The 20,234-nt window shown below is 37.3% G+C and overlaps 1 protein-coding gene across 1 annotated transcript in view; it reads left to right on the forward strand.

The window, feature by feature from the left end:
- Positions 1–19,811, forward strand: part of MSH3 (mutS homolog 3) — a 121,986-nt gene extending 102,175 nt beyond the window's left edge. Inside the window, exons 21-24 of the mRNA XM_013127680.3 lie at positions 11,387–11,573; positions 11,770–11,899; positions 14,475–14,649; positions 19,244–19,811. Of these exons, the coding sequence (XP_012983134.2) occupies positions 11,387–11,573; positions 11,770–11,899; positions 14,475–14,649; positions 19,244–19,352 (601 nt within the window). The 3' untranslated portion in view covers positions 19,353–19,811. The remainder of the gene's footprint in view (positions 1–11,386; positions 11,574–11,769; positions 11,900–14,474; positions 14,650–19,243) is intronic.
- The last annotated feature ends 423 nt before the right edge of the window (positions 19,812–20,234 follow it).

Raw genomic sequence — 20,234 nt, forward strand, 5'->3', positions numbered from 1 at the left:
TGTTAGCCATTGATTGGAGTGTCAGTGAGTGAGGTGCCCCCGGTCACTCCCAGATCAGCACATCACACCAACCTGGCTTTTTTATCCCAATTGAATCTGCTTGATTGTAGCAGAGTGGCACTCTGACGTAGAGGCACCCTTGTACTCCCCACCAGATAATCCTTCTTTCACTTCTAAGAAACAGAATAGGTGCAAGGAAAACAAGTTTCTTCTGTCTTTTCAGTTCTTTGTACAACGTGACTGTGTCTTCTTTCAACCATTTGCAGAAGTCAGCCACCCAACTTACAGTATACGTTCCAGTCTAAAGAAGAAATAGAAATGGCATTATTTATACATATGCCTGGCTTAATGTGATGACACTGATGAGATTAGGTCTTTTTTCGTCAGAAGGAAGCTGCTTTATCGGCCAAGACATTTCATAGCAGAGTCCCTGTAAGTGGGTAACTGAATGCGTCGTGCTGTTCTGCCAGCTAGTGGCTGTACTTCCCTTGCTGCCTGCTTAGGTCGTATCTTCAACTCATTGTGAAATCCCCAAAGCTAAGATGTGGCCCATTCCACTTAAATTCGTGAGTGTTGCACACTCACATAGGAGAGAGCTTGATGTTGCATCAAAAAAATCAGTATTACAATGCCTGCTTGACTGATGTGACTGGCACTCCTCATTTCTGTCGTTCTGTAAGCAAAAAGACCTGGCAGTCATGTGCATTTGGATCCACAGTCATGGAAGAGGAAAGGACATTTATGTATCCCAAAGTGACATTTCTTGTATGAGTTACTACAGCCATCATAAATTCCTTCACCCCCATTATTTCTCTTACTTGATTGTTGTCACATCAAAAGAGAATTTATGGGCTGGAAAATAGGGGAATGTGTGTGGCTGTACTTCAGTGGGCTTGTGCAAGAATGGAGGATGTATGGAGCCCTTCACCTGTTTCCCATTACACCTGCAAGGACTGCAGTTATCTCTGTTTCTGCGGGATGTATGTGAAAAAAAAAATTGTCTTATTAATTCATATTTCTTTAAAGGCTGTATATCAAACATGCCAAAATGCTTTCTTCTGTATGTTTTATTCAGAATGTCTATTTGTCTGAGCTCCACATGGTGGAATTTGCTTTCAAAAAGGTTGAGTTTTACAATAGATACATTATGGATGTTACCTCCCTAAATACTTTTAACAGCTATTTAATTCTGACAGCTTGACAAACTCCTATTACTGTTTTGTCAAGACTCTGTGGAGCTGAAAGAAACTAATAGACAACCTCTAGACAAACACTTTTATTTTTAACTGGATAAAATGTAAGTATTTATGGCATTATTACAGATTTCAGTATTATTTAAAACATGATGGAAAACAAATATGGTGTTAACACCTGCAAACATTTGGGCAGTCAGTTTTGGATGTTTGTATTTATTTTTTTCTGTGCTGCATTGGGATGTGACCATCATTAAAATTTGAAAGATATTGCATGACTTACTTTTAACAGATTAAAAATTTTCCAAATCTCGTTAAGGGCGCATTTTATAAGAAATCAAGAGAAAATTGGAAAGGACATGATGGAGCGGTGTGCGAAACAGGAAAAAGAGAATGTTTCTCTCAGAATGGAAACTGCGTGTAAGGTGCTTTTCACCATAAATTGAAATACAAGGTAAATAACTTAAAAACAGAATAGTGCTTATAAATATTCATGGAAATTCATGATCCTTTGATCTAATTGCTGGTGGCAAAAAAAACCCCAAAACCAACTTACCAGCTTTTTCTAACTAGGCAAGTAACAGCACTTAATTTCATTTCAGTTTTACTGGTTAATCAGTAGGAGGGAGCAGCACAGGAGCAGGACAGAGGGTGAAATTTTTTTGTGTTTAAAATAATAAGTAACCAGCTCTATTATTTCAGAGCTTCACTGCAGAAATAGTGCTGTTTGCACAGCAGTAGGCAAACTTAAGGTTGAAAAGAGAGCAGTTTCTGACGAGAATGCAGCTTGTTAGATTCTTTGCTAGTACGCATTTCTCAGTTCATGGATAAGCAAAGAAACTGCCCAGGAACTTATTGCATGAAAATAGTATAGAGGTATTCTTCATTAGAAGTCTCTTCCTGCATACTGATTTGAATTCAATAAAGAAATGAACATCTTCCATCTGAAGCTACTGTATATTTAACAATGATGGCCGAGGGGGCAGCATGCTGATGACATTTTAAAGCAGCTGCTAGTGTGCAGTTAAGACATGCAGAGCTTTCATGGCTTAAATGGGCCTGTCCTGTGTTACTTCATATTCTGTCAGCGAGTACTGTGGTATTGCTTTTCACCCTTTGAGGGGTCTACGCTGATTTTGCTTTGTAATAAATCTTAAAATTTACTATACTTGGAATTATACTTGAGAGATTAAAGGTTAAATAATTATTTTATTTTTTTTTAAATCTAATGAAAAATCCTTCCCTGATCTTTTCCCCCGCATCATGACCATTTAGGGTTTCTGTGCCTTTTTCTGAATTCTTGTGCTGGCCACAACCTCCAAATTAGCCAGATAGTTGGGCTAGGCTGGCATAGGTTTTGTGCATTCACATACTTGGCAATAACAAGTTGCCCTTTATGATAAACTCTTCAATATATTGCAAGAATAGCACTACCCTCTCATTTTTTTATTGCATGCAAGCTTTGTCATTGTTAACTCAAAAGACCAGCTATCAAACTACAAATTTCCTTCCTTCTATTCATTGTTTTATTAAGCTTTCTCGATTTCTTTAAGGCTTACAGAGTAGGATTATGAAGATTAGTCTTCCTGCCTGTCCCAGAAATATCAGGTAAATCACAAAACCTGGCATGAAGATTCAACTAGTCAGCTTCTTCATACCTTTATCATAAAAAACTAGGCTATGAAATTCTAGTCTTGAGGTGGCAGCAGTGTTTGGCAGGTCAGTTTGGAGGCGTCTTGTGAAATACAGAAATCACCAGGAGGTTGAATGCTGAAGAGTAACTATGAAGGAGTATCTCAGCAGAGCAACTTGTCTGTATGTTACCTGTTTCTGGCCAAAACTGTGGTTGATGCCTTGTTAGTTTTTTTTTGTTTGGCGTTCTTTTGTTGGGTTTTGGTTGGTTTTGTGTTGTGGGTTTTGGTTTTGGGGGTGTTTTTTGGGTGGGTGTTTTTTTTGCTTGGCTTGTTGGGTTTTGGTTGGGGATTTTTTTTTCAGTTATTTATGCTGAAAATAAATGTTAAACTTAAGTTATTCAGATTTTCCTTCAAAAAAACCCAAACCCTACCTTCTCTCAATTTACTTGTGCAGTTAGACTCTGAAAGACAAGAGACAGAAAATTTAAAAGCAAAGATCTTCTTTCACATCTTTGTTTATATTATGTATATACACACATTATATAGTGTGCTTATGGCAGAAAAGTAGGGAACAATCCATACAAAGCAGTCCCAAGTGACTGGCAAATCCACATGAGAATTTTATATGCTGGTATGCTGAAAAAGTGTTATTTGTATTGCTCTAGAAAGGAGCAACGACAGACAACTAGAACTTGTGATTGTCAGGAACCCAAAAGTAATTTTCAGAAATATTACTTTTTTTATGGCACAGTAATGTTTCATTTTGTTCTTGCTTAATTGTATTTGTGTTTATTGCCAGAATAACAAAAATTACTTAAGCATTTCAGTTGTGCTTACAATCTTATAATTACACCTCTGGAGTGAATTATACCCTGTCTTCAGGGGAAGACAAAGGTGGTGTATTAAATTTATTGCACCTATTTGTAATCACATGGAGATGTTATTTTTGAAAAATAAGAAATAAGTAAAAGTTGTAGTTAGTGTTGTTAAATTGGAAATTATTTTGTTCTGGTTTTAGGTTTTCTGTTTTGGACACCTCACAATACGTTTGAACTGTCACTCTTCCTGACAGTGTTCTGTAGCTCTGCAGAAATAAATTAAGCTGTACTATGTGTGTATTTGTGGCTAATTTTGTCTCATGTCTATGTTCATTTCATAGTAACATGCATCTGCAGTGTTAGGTTTATCTCAGATACCTGTAATAAAATAATATTTAACAAAACAGTTTTTGGTTTATCTACATGGGACTCAATAATACCTGTAAATACAAGAAACTGGTTTGCTTGCAGGTTTTTAAATCAGGCTTGAAATATTCATTAAAGTCAATAAAAGACAGTTATTTATGTATACAGTGAGATTTATAAAACAATTTCTGCTGCATATTGCAGTATTCCTGAAAGGGATTGAAAAGCTTTCCCCGTAAGGGAGTGGCAGAATTTGCCTGTGAGGCTGACAAGCTATCTTGCAGCGAAGTTAATTCTTACACTGAGTGTTGGTACTTACCTTTCTAAAACTCTTCCATGCTACAATTTAAAGTCACAGTTTAAATTGGATTTTCTGTAGCATCCGCAGGTTTAAAGGGGAAAAGTTCACTTGTGCTGAACACTTCAGCTGTTGTCCCTAGTCTGTTGCTAGTTTCTGCTTTTAATCCCCCTTGGCCTCAATCCTTCAGCTGCATATGCACATTAACCTAATTACCTTGAGTTTCCTCGCTGGAATCCCAGAGTAGTAAGTGTAAACCTGTGCATATTTTAGGGTTGGGTTTTTCTTTGTCTTCATTTTTCTCAGCTTCTTCAGGCTAACATTAATGGCTCACAAAAACACCCTAATTTGAATATCTACACATATAATTTATCTTCCAGCAAAATGTTTGTACTCTTAATCTGTTCTTGTCTATCAGTGACATGTATTAATGTGTTAATGGTTTCCTGAGGAAAAATCAGGGTAAAAACCATGTGTTTAAATGAGTTAAAAGCTGATGAGCTGTGGGAAGCAATCCATTGATACATTAGGTACAAAATTCTTTGTGTGTTTGAATGTGGAATTTAAGATACTGCTATTGTGTCCTTTTGCTGCTGCAGTACACCCTGCTCCTGCAAGAGCTCAGCCCTCTGACAGCAATCTGCTGTAGGGTTTTGAGAACCTGGAATGAAGAAAGGGCACTTGGACTCATCCAGCTTTAAAATACAGTGTAAAAATTTAGAATTATCTAGGAATCTGCTTTATTATTTTAACAGTGAATGAGTCATTTGCTGTATGTGATGCAACAATCTTAAGGAGCTCTGATATTATTGAGGGTATCACTGCTGAATTTCAGGAAAGAGCTTTCACAGGAGTTCTTCAGTAGGTAATATAACATAAGCTTTTGGGAAAAAACCCTGAATTTCTGTTCCTTTCTACAGCATTAGGAATGAGGATATTGGTATCTTCTTGTCACTCTGTTACTGTATTGACTAGAGTGTATTTTGTCTTCTGAACTCAGTCCTACCTTTTCTGTCAGTCAAGGTGAAGCTTTTAAAATATTGAGTGTTAATTGCAGTCCAGGGATGCTTTCTTCTTTCCTCTGGCTTTCATCAAAAAAATCAATGCAGTTCACATCTTGGAAGCTAATCCTGTTAGATACATTGCTTTCAATATACTGGGGTACTCATGTGTGCAGCATGCCCCCGTTTGCCAGGTCTATAAGGTAATAAGGGTTTAAGTAATTACTTGTTCGGGCTATTTCAATTACCTAGTGACAGCAGGGAGAAGAAAAAGATAAAGAAAAAGATGAGTGTTAGAATTGCTTTGGATTTGATTTTCTTTCCAGGATAATGCAAAATATGTATCTCTAGTGATTTTAGGTTTTAGTAGTTTCATTAATTTCTCAATGAATAAGAATATCTCATTTACAATAATTCACAAAATAAAAATTTTGTAAAAAAATTTTATATTAAATGTGTATTGCATTCTGTCAGGCTCTTCAACAGCTGTTCTAAACTGGGTGACGTGCCATTGGTATTTCTTCACTTAAAATTTACAAATAAGTAGTTGTGGAAATGGTTGAGCACATGTGTGCCTGTTTACTGTAAAGAGGTTAGTATCACAAGCATTTTCTGATTTCCTGACATAGTCATCCATGTAACCTTGAACACATTTACTTTTTAGAAGTTGCCCATGAATAATGCAGAATTAATAACTACCCTGATAACAATGCTTTCTGTTATACTTAGGAAAAGAGGGATTTTTTTTCAAATTCTGTAATTGCAGTTTCTGTAAATTATTATTCTTATTGACAGTTTGGGGTTTGAATCAGTAAGAGCTTGATGGAAATGAAGTAAATGATTTACCAGTACTCTGTGGTGAAGTGTGAAGCATTAGTTTCTTGCCAGTGAACTGTTTTAAATTTGCAGATGCTCTCTTCTAAAGAATTACTTGATAAATTTTCATTGCATGTGGAAAGTGACCAGAAGTTACAGTATCCCAGTTGGGCTACTTTTGTACTAAACACTGTGAAATTCTTATTATCAGTCCCAGTGTTTCTAAAATACACAGGGTTTCAAATTGCTTTTGAGAGTAAAACTGAGTAATTGTTCTGGTTAAAGGTATTGGGATTCTTGGGGCTCCAGACTAGAGGACATGCAGTGGTTGGCCTGACAGACCTCTGTTTAGGATGCCCATTTTCATTTTCTTGGCACAGCAATTTGCATAGTGCTTTTTATTTTTAACCTTTAAAGTCTCTAAGTGGTGTTTGCTAGGTGCTTAATGCAGTCAATAACCCAGTTCAATGGGAGAAAATGTACCTAAGTTTTGAAATGAAATTGCGTTTGTGTTCTTCCCTTCATGGCAGGAGCAATAACAAGTTTTTCTGTTCTCATAAACATTGTCTTCAGTTAAGGTTAGCCTTACTTTTGTTTTCTGCAGAGACCAGATGAAACTTCAGCTGAGAAGAGTATTTTCTGCAAAAAATAAAAGGATGCAGAACAGTTGTTAAGAGATCTTTTGAAAAAATATGCACCATACATTGTTATCAAAAAGACGTTGTAGGGAACAGTCCCATGCAAGACAAGGCATAAACTATAAAACAAGAGCCCATCTAATTTTTTTTTTTTTTTTGCAAACTAGTTATTTTAATTTAAATAACTCCTTTTCCAGTACAGTGATCCTTAGAATGACATTTTGAAGGGTTCTGTGTGAGAGGGAGCGAGTGGAATTGTAAAATCACATTATGAATTTATTGTGTGTTTTTCTCAGTGTTCTCTTTGAATCACAGAAGGGATGTCTTTGTTGTTGGTGCTCAGAGCTGAGTGCTCTGCACCTTCCATTAAAATATTCTCAGGGAAAAGAGTAATTTTCTTTCAGTGTTAATTGCACTTGATTAATAAATAAATTGACTATGAGTACATTCTGAGATTAATTCTGGCTTCAGATCTGGAAGGCAAACCATATCTGGAAACCTAAATGCCTTCTCTTGAGAACTGCAAAAGCATTGTGTAGAGGCTCTATGCTAATTAGGTTTATTTTGTAACAGGCAGTAGGTTTGATTTCTCCAGGAAGTGTTTTAGATGAACTTCTATAGTCAATGTGTGTTTCTAAAATCAAGGTGAAAAATTGTAAATTTCATTTGGGTTTTTTTCAGTGAAACATTAGGATTTCCTAAATAGCATCGGGATATTAACAACTGTATGAGATTAAGGCTTTATAGAATGATTTTGAAGTCTTGTTTTCTAGGATTCGTTTCATGCTATGTAATTGTTTTTTGCTGCTACTGGGAGCTCTTGAGCTACTTGGTCATTTTCACAAGCAGTGTGAGGGATTCACACTAACATAAAAGAACACTAAAATACCTGAGTTCCACACAGTGCTCTCAAATTTTATAATCAAAGCAGCTTAACAGCAGCATGTTAGACAACTTCTTTTGAAAGGTAGCATGGAAAAAAGCCCTAACTAGAAGTTTTTGGGTTTTGCATTCATTTTTAACCATTGTGTATTCTATGATTCTATGATATAAACAGTTTCATTGGAAAAGGTCAGTACTGTGTGCATGTCTTGACTCAGGAGAGCAGGTTAAAAACCCAGCCATTTAATAAAATCACAGACTTGTTTTGTTGGAAGGGACCTTAAGGCTCATCCAGTTCTAACCCCTTGCCACAGGCAGGGACACCTTCCACTAAACCAGGTTACTCCAAGCCCCATCCAACGTGGCCTTGAACACTGCCAGGGATGGGGCAGCCACAGCTTCTTTGGGCACCCTGTGCCAGGGCCCTCACAGGGAAGAACTTCTTCCTAAGAACTCATCTCAATCTCCCCTCTGTCAGGTTAAAGCCATTCCCCTTGTCCTGTCCCTACAGGCCCTTGTCAAAAGCTCCTCTCCAGATTTCTTGCTGCTTTCTCCAGGTTTCCTGCTTGCATTCAAATCTGGAATAATATTGCAGAATAAAGAAATCTCTTCCTTTTTCTCTAAGGAGCCACATACATGTTTAGCACATAGCACCAGCTGGTTTACATAACGCTAGCTACTGCTCAATATCACCTAATTTATCCTCCTCAAACCTAACTTACCTTTCTGAAAACATTACCTCCCTGTTGCTTTTTCTGAGGCTGTAGACATGAATCTTTACCACTGGAAACCTAGCACTGGAAAGAGATAACACCTCCTTTTTTCTCCCCCACCGCCTTTTTTTTCTTTACGTAATGAATGTGTTGAACATTATAGGATGATGAGCTTTTAATTTTATATTTGGTTGGCTGTCAAAGAGACATTATTACAAGTAGTTTCCAGCCAAATTGCGTTTGCTGTGGAGTGATGGATCTCTTGGCAGCACTTGAAGAGGCATTCTTCACATTGGATGTCTTCATGCTTCTCGTGGGCAGAATATTATAGGAAAAAGTTTGATATTTTGATGTATAAAAACATTTATGAGGGAATCTACATTAAAATGTAAATTGAAAGCCACTGAATTGTGTAGAAGTCTGGTCGTAATGAATTACATCAAATATGGAATTTAGTATCCTGAATTATGTATTTAATTCAGTGAAAATCATATAAAGCTGTTTCAAACTGGAACAAAAAGGATTGTTTAAACAATAGGTCTTTTGACTCAAAAATTTTCTTGTATCAGGAATATTAAAGGATACAGTTCAAGAGCAGTGTTTTCCTGCATGTTAACTGTTAGTTTTTTCAATGCAGTCATGCACATTAAAATAGTTATTCTTGTTTCTCGGATAATACTGCTTATCACATAAGTTTGAAAAACAAGTGTAATTCTCCTAGTGTCAAGGACAGCGGCAGAAAGAACAATTCTACCTGTTTCCAAAGGATGACATTTAAGAGTTTTTATATAATTTTAATTAAAAACACATGCTTTTTCTTAAATCTGTAGATAAGCCTGAGTTGGACCTGAATGTTTTAAGATACTTGAAAGAAAGGCTTCTTTGCAGCTGTTGTTAGCAAGAGAAAGATGATACTCATTTCTGTTTGTATCTTGAGCATTTAGTGAAGAAGTTCTGAAAATTATTTTTGGGATTGCAGATCAGATGCAAAATGACTAAATGCTTTTGAGGACTCTGTGGAAATGATGCAATCCAAGAAAAAAAATATAACTAAGAACTCTTTAAGTGTAATCATCATAGATGCAAAACAGCCTGTTAGAAGCTGTCTCTGTAATGAAAAGCTAAATAAAAATGATAAAATAATAATACTAACAATTCTAGGGTTAGAAACTAGGGTTAAAGTTGCCCATTATGAAGCCAGAGATTGTTCAGACATAAACATGTTGTTTTCATGGAGTTAATAATGTTAAAAGTAGATTGAAATTATATTGTTCTTTGTGTATCTGTTCAGTATTGTGATAAAAAGGGGATTGTTTGATTTTACAGTAGCACAGTGTGGCTGAACCAAACCAGGTGGGGTGCTGGTGGGTGTTGGGACACTGAGAAATTCAGCAGTATATTCATAGTTCTTACCCAGCACTTAAAATTATTACAGTAGTAAGTGGCTTAATAAAATGTTAGTTTTACAATGCCTCAATATCCTGAATTACATACTTAATTCAGTAAAAATCATGTAATGTTTAGCTTATGTGCAAAATCACCTTTCTTCCAGGGTATGTGGGAGTATACCTACTGTGTGTGTGTTTACATACACACAGTAGGTATACTCATAGATACATGAGTCAACACATGCTCTATGAAATAAAAGCACTCAGTGGTATCATAATGCCCATCTCCAAACAATATTAGTTCATTTATAATAGAAGATTTGCATATTGTGACAGTATGTGTGGCACCAAACTGAATTTCCAGGGTGGGAGGCAGAGAATATATAGAAATCATAGTTGTACTGGGTCTTGCTGCTAACTTTTGGTATTGGTGGTCAGTTACTCTTGACAAACATAAGATCCTCATAAAATGATGAGTATCTTGCTATCTTCTGTAGGCAACAGAAGCCATTGTATTAGAAAGAGATGCACTGAAAGACAGAAAGAAACCTGTACTGGGATTCTCTTTAAAGGTTTTGTTTGGCTTTAAATACTGTTGTGGCCAGCTGTTATAATTGAAAATGTAATATGCTAAGCCAGTGAGTCAATTTTCCTTAAATCAGTGTGGCTGGTATGTAACTATATTATTAAGCTGATGAGAATGAAAAATTAACATTTTTACAGCCCTAGTCTTGGTAGTGATAACTTATCTCAGAAGTGATACTGTAATGTGATTAATGCAACTGAAAAGCATATATGGAAAAAGGAAATTTTCTGTAGAGTACATATTAATTCAGTATTTAAGGAAAGATGCAAAGTAAAAGAAAAAACAGGGTGAATTACCAACAGGTTTCTGAGGTGAAAGCTGCAGTGGAAGGAGCTAACCACTGTGTCTGTTTGGATGCACAGATACTCTAATGTCTATTTGTCTCTACATGGAAATGCTAGTATCTGATACTTTCAGGTGGTTTTAGCATTTGAAAAACATACAAATTGTGGATAGCCAAACTAAGAGATACAAAAGTAAAATTAATTTTCATGGCTGTCTTTGGTGAAATCCTTTTCGTGAGCTGACTGGTCTAAATTCCCAGAGTCCTTTCTAAGGAAAAGCAAGCTGCCTTGTACTGTTGTCAAAGTGGAAGAATTGCATGCCAGGAAACACACCCTTGTCTACCTCTTTTTCCTGTAGTTGACATTGAATTCTGAGATTCTGTGTATTGTTTTACAATGGAACTAGATTACTGATGGCCCAGGAAAATTCTCTGCTGTTCCTACAGCCTAGTCTCCCCCAAATGCCCATAGGTCAGTATACCCTTTTGTCTTGGAGAATGTGTGCAAGCCCTTACTTAATGGTACACTAGTAGTTCCTTCTGTCTTTTAGAATACCCTCACATCTGGACCATGTGCTGTTGTTGCTTTTTTCCCTAAGCAGTAGCTTGTTCTAGAAGGTGAATGTTCTGCCTAGTGTTTTCTGCTCTGCTTGGAGCAGCAAGAGATTTAAAAAAAAAATGCTCATGTTTTTTTGTTGGGTTTTTTTCCCCAGCATTATCTGGCATTTATTTGAACTTAATAAACTGATGTGGTTTGTATTTCAATGCAGAATGGGTGCAGCAGACAACATTTACAAAGGCCGAAGTACCTTTATGGAAGAGCTGACAGATACTGCTGAGATAATAAGAAAAGCAACATCAAGATCACTAGTAATTTTGGATGAATTGGGAAGGGGAACTAGCACACATGATGGAATTGCTATTGCTTATGCTACACTTGAACATTTTATTAGAGATGTAAGTGTTCAATCTGACACATGCTTGTGAATGCTTTTTCAGCCTGTTTTATGGTAGGCTGACATTGACATGGTGTGCATTTCCTTGTAGAAGTGTGGCATATCTAAACTCAGAGAAATGGTTACGATACATTGTGCTGTTTAAAAAAAAAAATTCAAAGCCAAACCTTCTTATGTACATTATTACATTGTTGTAGGTGGAATCATTGACACTGTTTGTCACTCACTATCCATCAGTTTGTGAGCTAGAGAAGGTGTATCCAGACAGAGTTGGCAATTACCACATGGCTTTCCTGGTGAATGAGGGGAAAAGTGCTGAACGAAAAGGTACAGTATAACTCCTTCTGAGATTCTGCTACTGTAGCTATAAGCAGAAACTGTAAAATTATTACAGTAATTTAAAACTCAATGTGCAAGTAATACATTCAAACTCTAGGGTATCAGTCTATACACACATTTGGAGGGGGCTTGAAAACTGAACAGCCATTTCTCTTCAATATTAAATATAAGGATGACTGAGATTTGTCAGATAAAAAGATTCACCCAGACCAATGTCCTGGCTTTTCACAGAAGCCAAATACAAAGGATTAGGTAGGGAGGGATTAGGGAATCAAACATATGGCAACTCTTTTCTAAAAGATCTTGCTGTCTGCAAACATTTGTTTCAAGAGCTAGATGTGTTTTCTGTTCTTTAGTATCTTTGGTGGATTTTATTTCAGTAAGGTTACCTAGTTTTCCTGAGTATCTTTATGTACTTTTAGCCTCTTCATCCTACTGCATCAAGATGCTCGAAATTTAACATTGCATTGTGCGAAGAACCACCTTTTGTTTGTTTCCAGACTCTTAACATATAACTTCACTTGATAGTCTCAGTTCTTGAATTAGAAGAGGCAGAGGAACAATTTCTGTTCATCCTGTCTATGCCATATGTAATTTTTTTAGATTGCTTATCATAATCCCATTCAGTTCTGGGTTTACCAAGCAGAAGAGTTACAGCATTTCTTCTTGTACTATTTCTCTTAAGTAGTTAGTATTTTCATGAAAGTTTGTTAGCTTACTGCTTAGCTCTTTTTCTTGTTTGATAATGGGTATGTTGGACAACTCTGATTGCAGTGATGATCGCCCTTCTTGGTAAGAACTGAGTGTTACCTCCTGTTTCCTATCATTTAACCTATTATTTACAAATGCAAAGGCATGCCTTTTAGACTATGAGTGCTCAGTTTTCAGAAGAGCATTTGATGCTTTTTGACTCTTGTAAAAAGCCTTTTGAAAATCCCGTATGGTTTATGTACTGGATCTCTCTTACTCATGACTCATGTGGCTTCCAAACTTATAACAGATTTTTGATGTAGGATTTCCCTCCGTATAAACTACTGCTTTTTTTCCCCCCCTTTTTTTTTTCTCTTAGTGTATCAGGTTTAGTCAGGTGCTTGATAATTCTGCATTTACTCTGGTTTCCCCACTTTGTCTAGGAATGGTCTGTTCGCTGACTCATTCTGAGAATTTTTTAAGAATTGGCATGATATTTGCCATGAATCTCCCCCTAATTCATTCTTAATACTGTAAATAATCAGTTTAGTATATGCCACTTAATCTGTTTAAATATGTAATCTATCACTTTTAAAATGTTTTTCAGAGATTTAATTAAAAATTTAGAGTTTGGCCTAGAGGGAGGCAAATAGAAGTCTAATGTTAGAAGTAGGGGATCCCTCAAATGTGTGTTAACTTTGAGCACAGTTAGTTCAAATTAATATTGTGTTTAGGTGAGTGCTACTTGGCCACACTGATGGTCCCAGCTAAGAACATCACTTTCCTAAACATCCGTGTGTCTTTTTTGTCTCTCAGAGTTCAGGTCATTAACTGTAGGCCTGTGATACTCTCAGGCAATTGAAATGTTACGAACACAGGGTACTTACTATTCCTTAACTACTGTGTCTGTGAAACCCTATCCTTTGTGTTTCAGTGTGCTGCCTCAGCATTTCTGCTTTCAGTGTTAGCTGGCTGAACCTTCGGGCCATATGTATTCTTCACTGTTCTGCTACAGAAATCACAATAGGTGCAGTACCACAGCCTGCAAGCAACAACACATCTGTGTTTCTTACTCTGCCTGTATCTTTAACTGTTTATGTCTTAATATTTTGTTTTATTTAGGGTGAGTTTTATGGCATGGGCTTTTTTCTATCTTTGACTTTGTATAACTCAGATTCAGTCAGTTTGAGTCATCAACATTTATGGCAATCTTCATTGTTTCCAAACCCCTGCATTTTTAAAACAGAAGAATGAATGGCAGTGAGTAACCACATAATTTTTCTGCTCTTTACACAAAGCCTAGATTCTGCAGAGATGCAACAAGGACGTCTGAAGAGGAAGAGGAGTCATCCTATTTATAATGATGGCTCTTATGTTTCCATCTTACTGTCATGGAAGAGAAAGAATTCATAGCGAAACATCCATCATCCTAATCGTTTTGTTTTTTTTTTTTCTAAGCATTTTCTATGGCTCCTAACTTCCTGGCACGCAGCAACTTTTTGTAGTGCTTTAGTTATGGACTCCTTAGTTGTGGGGTTACTAACACTTTCTTTATTTTATTATTGCTCAGCAAATGTGAGATGCACTATCCCAACTACAGCACAGCTAATCAATTTAACATACAGAAATTCTAAGTTGTACACACACAGTCTGCTTGATATGACATCAGGTAAAAGATTTTTTTTCAGTCTCACAATGGGTAGGTAACGTTTGTAGTCTCACGGAAATATTTTTCTTCCATATTTCTTCAATGGAATAAATCACACAAGAAGCATGAATGAAAGACCACAGTCTTTGATATTTTAGTGTTTGGTCTGTTATGTTTTATTAACCTAATAGAGGAGGTTTTGATTTTGGCTTTATTTTTTTTTAGGATCTGAAGATGAAGAGAGTCCTGAATTTATCACTTTCCTTTATCAGATAACAAAAGGAGTCTCTGCAAGGAGTTATGGGCTAAACGTTGCCAAGCTGGCAGATATCCCTGAAGAAATCTTGAAGAAGGCAGCTCACAAATCAAAGGAGTTGGAGGGGATAGTGAATATGAAAAGGTCAGAAAGATTGTAGTTTACACCCCCAACCCCCCCAGTGAAACCAGCTATGAATCAAAGCGCATTTCTCACAGTGTGATTAAAAAGAGGAGTAGTAAGAGCTTATTCTGATATCCTCTTAGCCTTCAAGGAAGAAACTAAAGCAAAACTGACAAAGATACTGAGGAAATGGTGGTATCTATTTGAATCAAAACTTTGTATTTTATAGTTAGCTCTTATCTTAGAGATTAATTGCTGCCCTCTGAGACAAGATTATAAAAAGTAAATGTGTATTGAGCTAACATTAGGAATAAACTATTCTTTATTTTCTTACAGCAAATACTAGAAAAGATACTATATCAGTTATGTATGATCACTGTTTTCAGGAAGATGAATTTCAAATACTGCCTACTTCTGTTCACACCAATAACAGTGAAAATATTAATAGTTTTAATTTAGAAAGTATATTAGTCACTTTGGAACTTGAAAAAAAAACCTTGGAAAAACTTAAAATCCAAAAAGTGTAGAAAGGAAGGGAATGTGGATATTCTTCTTCTTGTTTAACTTATATATATATTAATATAAATAATTCATTACTTATATTAATTAAATATTAATATTAAGATATTAATACTGAATATATGTATACATATGCATAAATCTATATATAAAATGTGCTTTGATTGCTCCCCAAACACACACAATTTTACAGAAAGTCTAGTGATTTTGTAACTTTCCTGATAACCAATTTTCATTTAGGGCCATATGTACCCTATATATTAGATTAGTTATAAAAATTCCCATGTGTATCAAATAGTATCATCTTTATAAAACCTGTAACATCATCTACACAGTTTAGATCTAAATATGTGCTAGTATTTATATTAATTTCCAATTTTTTATTGTTACTATTTTCAGTGGCAGTCATATCAGCAGAATTCAAATAGCCCTTTAGGAATATAAGAAATCAGGATCTTTATTGTCTGATGGCTGTAACTAATCCTGACAGAATGATTTCATACGAGAAAATTTTAAGTATTAATTATTTGTAGGTGCAGGCACTTAGTTTGAGACTTAACTGTGCTTAGCATTTAATCATAGAATCATAGAATAGCTAGGATTGGAAAGGACCTCAAGATCATCTAGTTCCAACACCCCTACCATAGGCAGGGACACCTCACACTAAACCATATCACCCAAGGCTTCATCCAACCTGGTCTTGAACACTGCCAGGGATGGAACATTCACTACCTCCTTGGGCAACCCATTCCAGTGCCTCACCAGCCTAACAGTAAAGAATTTCTTCCTTGTATCCAGTCTAAACCTCTGCTGTTTAAGTTTCAACCCGTTACCCCTTGTCCTATCACTACAGTCCCTAATGAATAGTCCCTCCCCAGCATCCCCGTAGGCCCCCTTCAGATACTGGAAGGCTGCTATGAGGTCTCCACGCAGCCTTCTCTTCTCCAGGCTGAACAGCTCCAACTTTCTCAGCCTGTCTTCATATGGGAGGTGCTCCAGTTCCCTGATCATCCTCGTGGCCCTCCTCTGGACTTGTTCCAACACTTCCATGTCCTTTTTATGTTGAGGACACCAGAACTGCACACAATACTCCAAGTGAGGTCTCACGAGAGCAGAGTAGAGGGACAGCATCACCTCCTTTGACCTGCTGGTCACGCTCCTCTTGATGCAGCCCAGGATACGGTTGGCTTTCTGGGCTGTGAGTGCACACTGCTGGCTCATGTTCATTTTCTCATTGACTAACACCCCCAGGTCCTTCTCCACAGGACTACAATGAATTTCCTTTTTGCCCAACCTGTAGCTGTGCCTGGGATTGCTCCAACTCAGGTGTAGGACCTTGCACTTGGCATGGTTAAACTTCATGAGGTTGGCATCAGCCCACCTCACAAGTGTGTCAAGGTCCCTCTGGATGGCATTCCTTCCCTCTAGCGTATCAACAGAACCACACAGCTTGGTGTCATCGGCAAACTTGCTGAGGGCACACTCAATTCCACTGTCCATGTCACCGACAAGATGTTGAACAAGACTGGTCCCAACACCGGTCCCTGAGGGACACCACTCGTTACTGATCTCCAGCCGGACACTGAACCGTTGACCACAACTCTTTGAGTGCGACCATCCAGCCAGTTCTTTATCCACCGAGTGGTCCACCTATCAAATTGATGACACTCCAATTTAGAGACAAGGATGTCATGTGGGAAAGTGTCGAACGCTTTGCACAAGTCCAGGTAGATGACATCAACTGCTCCACCCCTGTCCATCACTTTTGTAGCCCAGTCATAGAAAGCCACCAAATTGGTCGGGCAGGATTTTCCCCTAGTAAAGCCATGCTGTCTGTCACCAAGCACCTTTCTCTTTTTCATGTGCCCTAGCATGCCTTCCAAGAGAATCTGCTCCCAGATTTTGCCAGGCACAGAGGTGAGACTGACTGCTCTGTAATTCCCCGGGTCATCCATTTCCCCCTTCTTGAAAATGGGGGTTATATTTCCCTTTTTCCAGTCATCAGGAACTTCACCTGTCTGCCATGATTTTTCAAATATGATGGCCAGTGGCTTAGCAACTTCCTTTGCCAGCTCCTTCAGGACCCACGGATGGATTTCATCAGGGCCCATGGACTTGTGTACATTCAGGTTCTTAAGATGATCTCAAACCAGATCCTCTCCTACAGTGGGCCCAGAGTCTAGGTTTTCACAGTCCCTGCGTTCGCCCTTCAAGACTCAGGTGCTGCGGTCAGAGCCTTTGCCAGTGAAGACCGAGGCAAAGAAGCCATTCAGAACCTCAGCCTTCTCCAAGTCCTGTGTAGCCAGTTCTCTCGAAAGTTTCTGGAGGGGGCCTACATTGTCCTTAGTCTGTTTTTTAGCTGCTACATACCTATAAAATCCCTTCCTATTATCTTTAACATCCCTTGCAAGTTTAGCTCCAATTGGGCCTTAGCTTTCCTAACTTGGTCCCTAACTACCCGGACAACATCCCTGTATTGATCCCAGGCCACCTGTCCTTGTTTCCACCTTTTATAAGCCTCTTTTTTCTTGTGAATTTTTCTCAGCAGCTCCTTATCCATCCTGGCCCTCCTGCTGCACTTCCTTCTGGTTGGGATGCAACACTCCTGAGCTTGTAGCAGGTGATCCTTGAATATTAACCAAGAGTCTTGGGCCCCTTACATACCAGTTTTTCATCCCCTTTTAAGAAAGCAAAATAAAAATATACTATTTAAAAATAAATGACAGTTCATGGGAAAAATAATGTGGTAGTTCGTGTTTTATGTGGAAATAATAGTGTATGATTGACAAAACTAAAACAACAAATTACTAGCAATATATTAACTCTCTTGTTGCAGGATAACTAGGGTTCTAGAATCAATAAAAAATTGTTCAGAAAGGTGAGAGAATGAGCTGGAAGGCCAGAATTACTTTGTAATAAAATTAAGATGTGAAATAATATAGGATGTGCCTTTGTTTTATCTTCTGTGGAAATGACACTAGCATATTACTTTTACAGGGCACAAATAGAGTTCTAGTGTGTCGCTATTGCTAAAAAGGGAGTTAATTGCACACCTATCAGCAGTAAAAATAGTATCTGATGATGTAGTTACCAAGACTGATTGACAGTGCTCAGAGAAGGCTAGAGTGAGGGCTGACTGGGCAATCTTAATTATAGGCATTAATTGTGTCCCTTTTATCAGCTTTTGAATATGTAAGCAACCATCCATATTTTAGCTTTCAGTATGTAATCTATTTGCATTCTTAAAGTGAAAAGGAATAAATAAACTAAAGCTGCGATGAGTCCTTTATTCTCATGTAACACTACGGCTGGAAGCCCCTGCTGCTGCCACCCGATCACAGGTATTGGGGAGGACAAGCTGGAGCAGGTTCCTTATCTCCTGCAGGAGGGTGCTCCCTACCCTTTTCTCCATGGTGACAGGGCTGGCTTTTGCATGACTACAGAACAGACCAGGTCGGGATCTGATCCAGCTGAAACGTTATTCTTTCTCCAGTTGATAGCATGCAAGTTCAGTTTCCTAATGTTACATATGAATAGGTATCATTACCTGAAGAAGAAAGGGTGAGAGTGAGGAGAAAGGGAAGTCCTTGATTCTGGCAGTAGCTGGTAGAATAATGACCTTGACACTGCTGCTTTGCTTGAATCCTCCTTAAATCAAAAAATACTGAAAAGGAAACAGGAAGGATGTATGTACTCATTTATTTTGAAAATGTGTTATCTCCTTATGACTCTGCAAGTGCAAATTTGTAGGAACTGAATGCTGGAAATTAAACTGTGCAAACTACAATGCTGTTTATTTCCTTTAATGACTTACTCTTGATCAGTGTCTTATTTAATCTTATCAATGCTTCTGGTACTGCAAGTTAGTTATAAAACTAAAGTGTTGACTATCCTAGAAGTAGAATATATATATTGGGAAATATTAACTGATGGTTTAAAGTTCACATAACATTTCGGGCTATGCAAACTGCTATTTCTGACTATGTATTAAAATTTTGTGGATGACTATAGGGCTTTTAATGTTTGATGTGCTCAATTTAAAAATATGTCAGCATTTTGAGTAATGTATGGTTTTGGGGTTTTTTTCCCTCCCCAGAAAAAAGCTGAAGTCCTTTGCTGAAGTATGGAAGATAAATGATTCTCAGGAACTACAAAAATGGAAAAGTATGTGTAAACCTGAAGATGAAAGGACGAACAGTTTTTAAACTTCACATGACGCTTGAAGATGGAAAATATTTGAGATGCAAAATGTAGGCCTAGAGACTATAAAAGATCCCATCAGGGTGTAGTTCTAGGTGCATTAATTTGACTTTTCTGCATTTTGAGAGATAAGAGATGCTGTGTCATGATATGATGCCCCACATCTGCTTCCTGATTGTATGCAATTTTCTCACTCCACGTTCCTTCCTGGAAGTGTTTTCCACACTTTCCCTTATTTGCAAAATGTTTACTGGCATTGGAATTAGTTTGTAATATTTTTAGGAAACATGAAAAATAATGTTGGTAAATTATTAGGTGGATCTTTTATAAATAAAATAATGTCTTTTAACTTTATTGTACTTCAGTTTCTAAAGAGATACTCCTCTGCATTGGGAAAATGCAGCAGAGTTTTGACTGTGCTATATTCTTCTGTGCAATCACTAAGAATAAATACAATAAACATTTTTTGTGTTCTAGTATTAACATATTTAAAAATTCAAGTTCTGTAGAGCACCCTGACTCTTACATGTGCAGTGAATTTAAGAAAGCATGTGATGTTTTGCTGTATTAGAAGAGGTTTTTTTCTCCTGATGCAATTGATGATGATGCAACTAATAGTTTTGAGAGCAAAAGTGCAAAGCATGCACTTGTCTGTGTTTTATTTTCCCTCTCCTTCACTCATATGCATGCCTGCTTCCTTTTCAGCTTTAGCTTTCCTGCTGATCTTGGTCCTCTCTCGCATAGCCTGATGTAAGACTTCCTCTAAATAATGTTGGAGTATTATAAGATGAGGTAAAAGAAGCAATTCAAACTATGCAACTAGCATCCCCAGTGCTTTGTCAAATGCAGAGTAAAGCTGGGAAAAAATAGAAATGCATTTTACTCAT

Source organism: Melopsittacus undulatus, chromosome Z, assembly GCF_012275295.1.
Source record: "Melopsittacus undulatus isolate bMelUnd1 chromosome Z, bMelUnd1.mat.Z, whole genome shotgun sequence".
In the NCBI taxonomy this organism is placed as follows: Eukaryota; Metazoa; Chordata; class Aves; order Psittaciformes; family Psittaculidae; genus Melopsittacus; species Melopsittacus undulatus.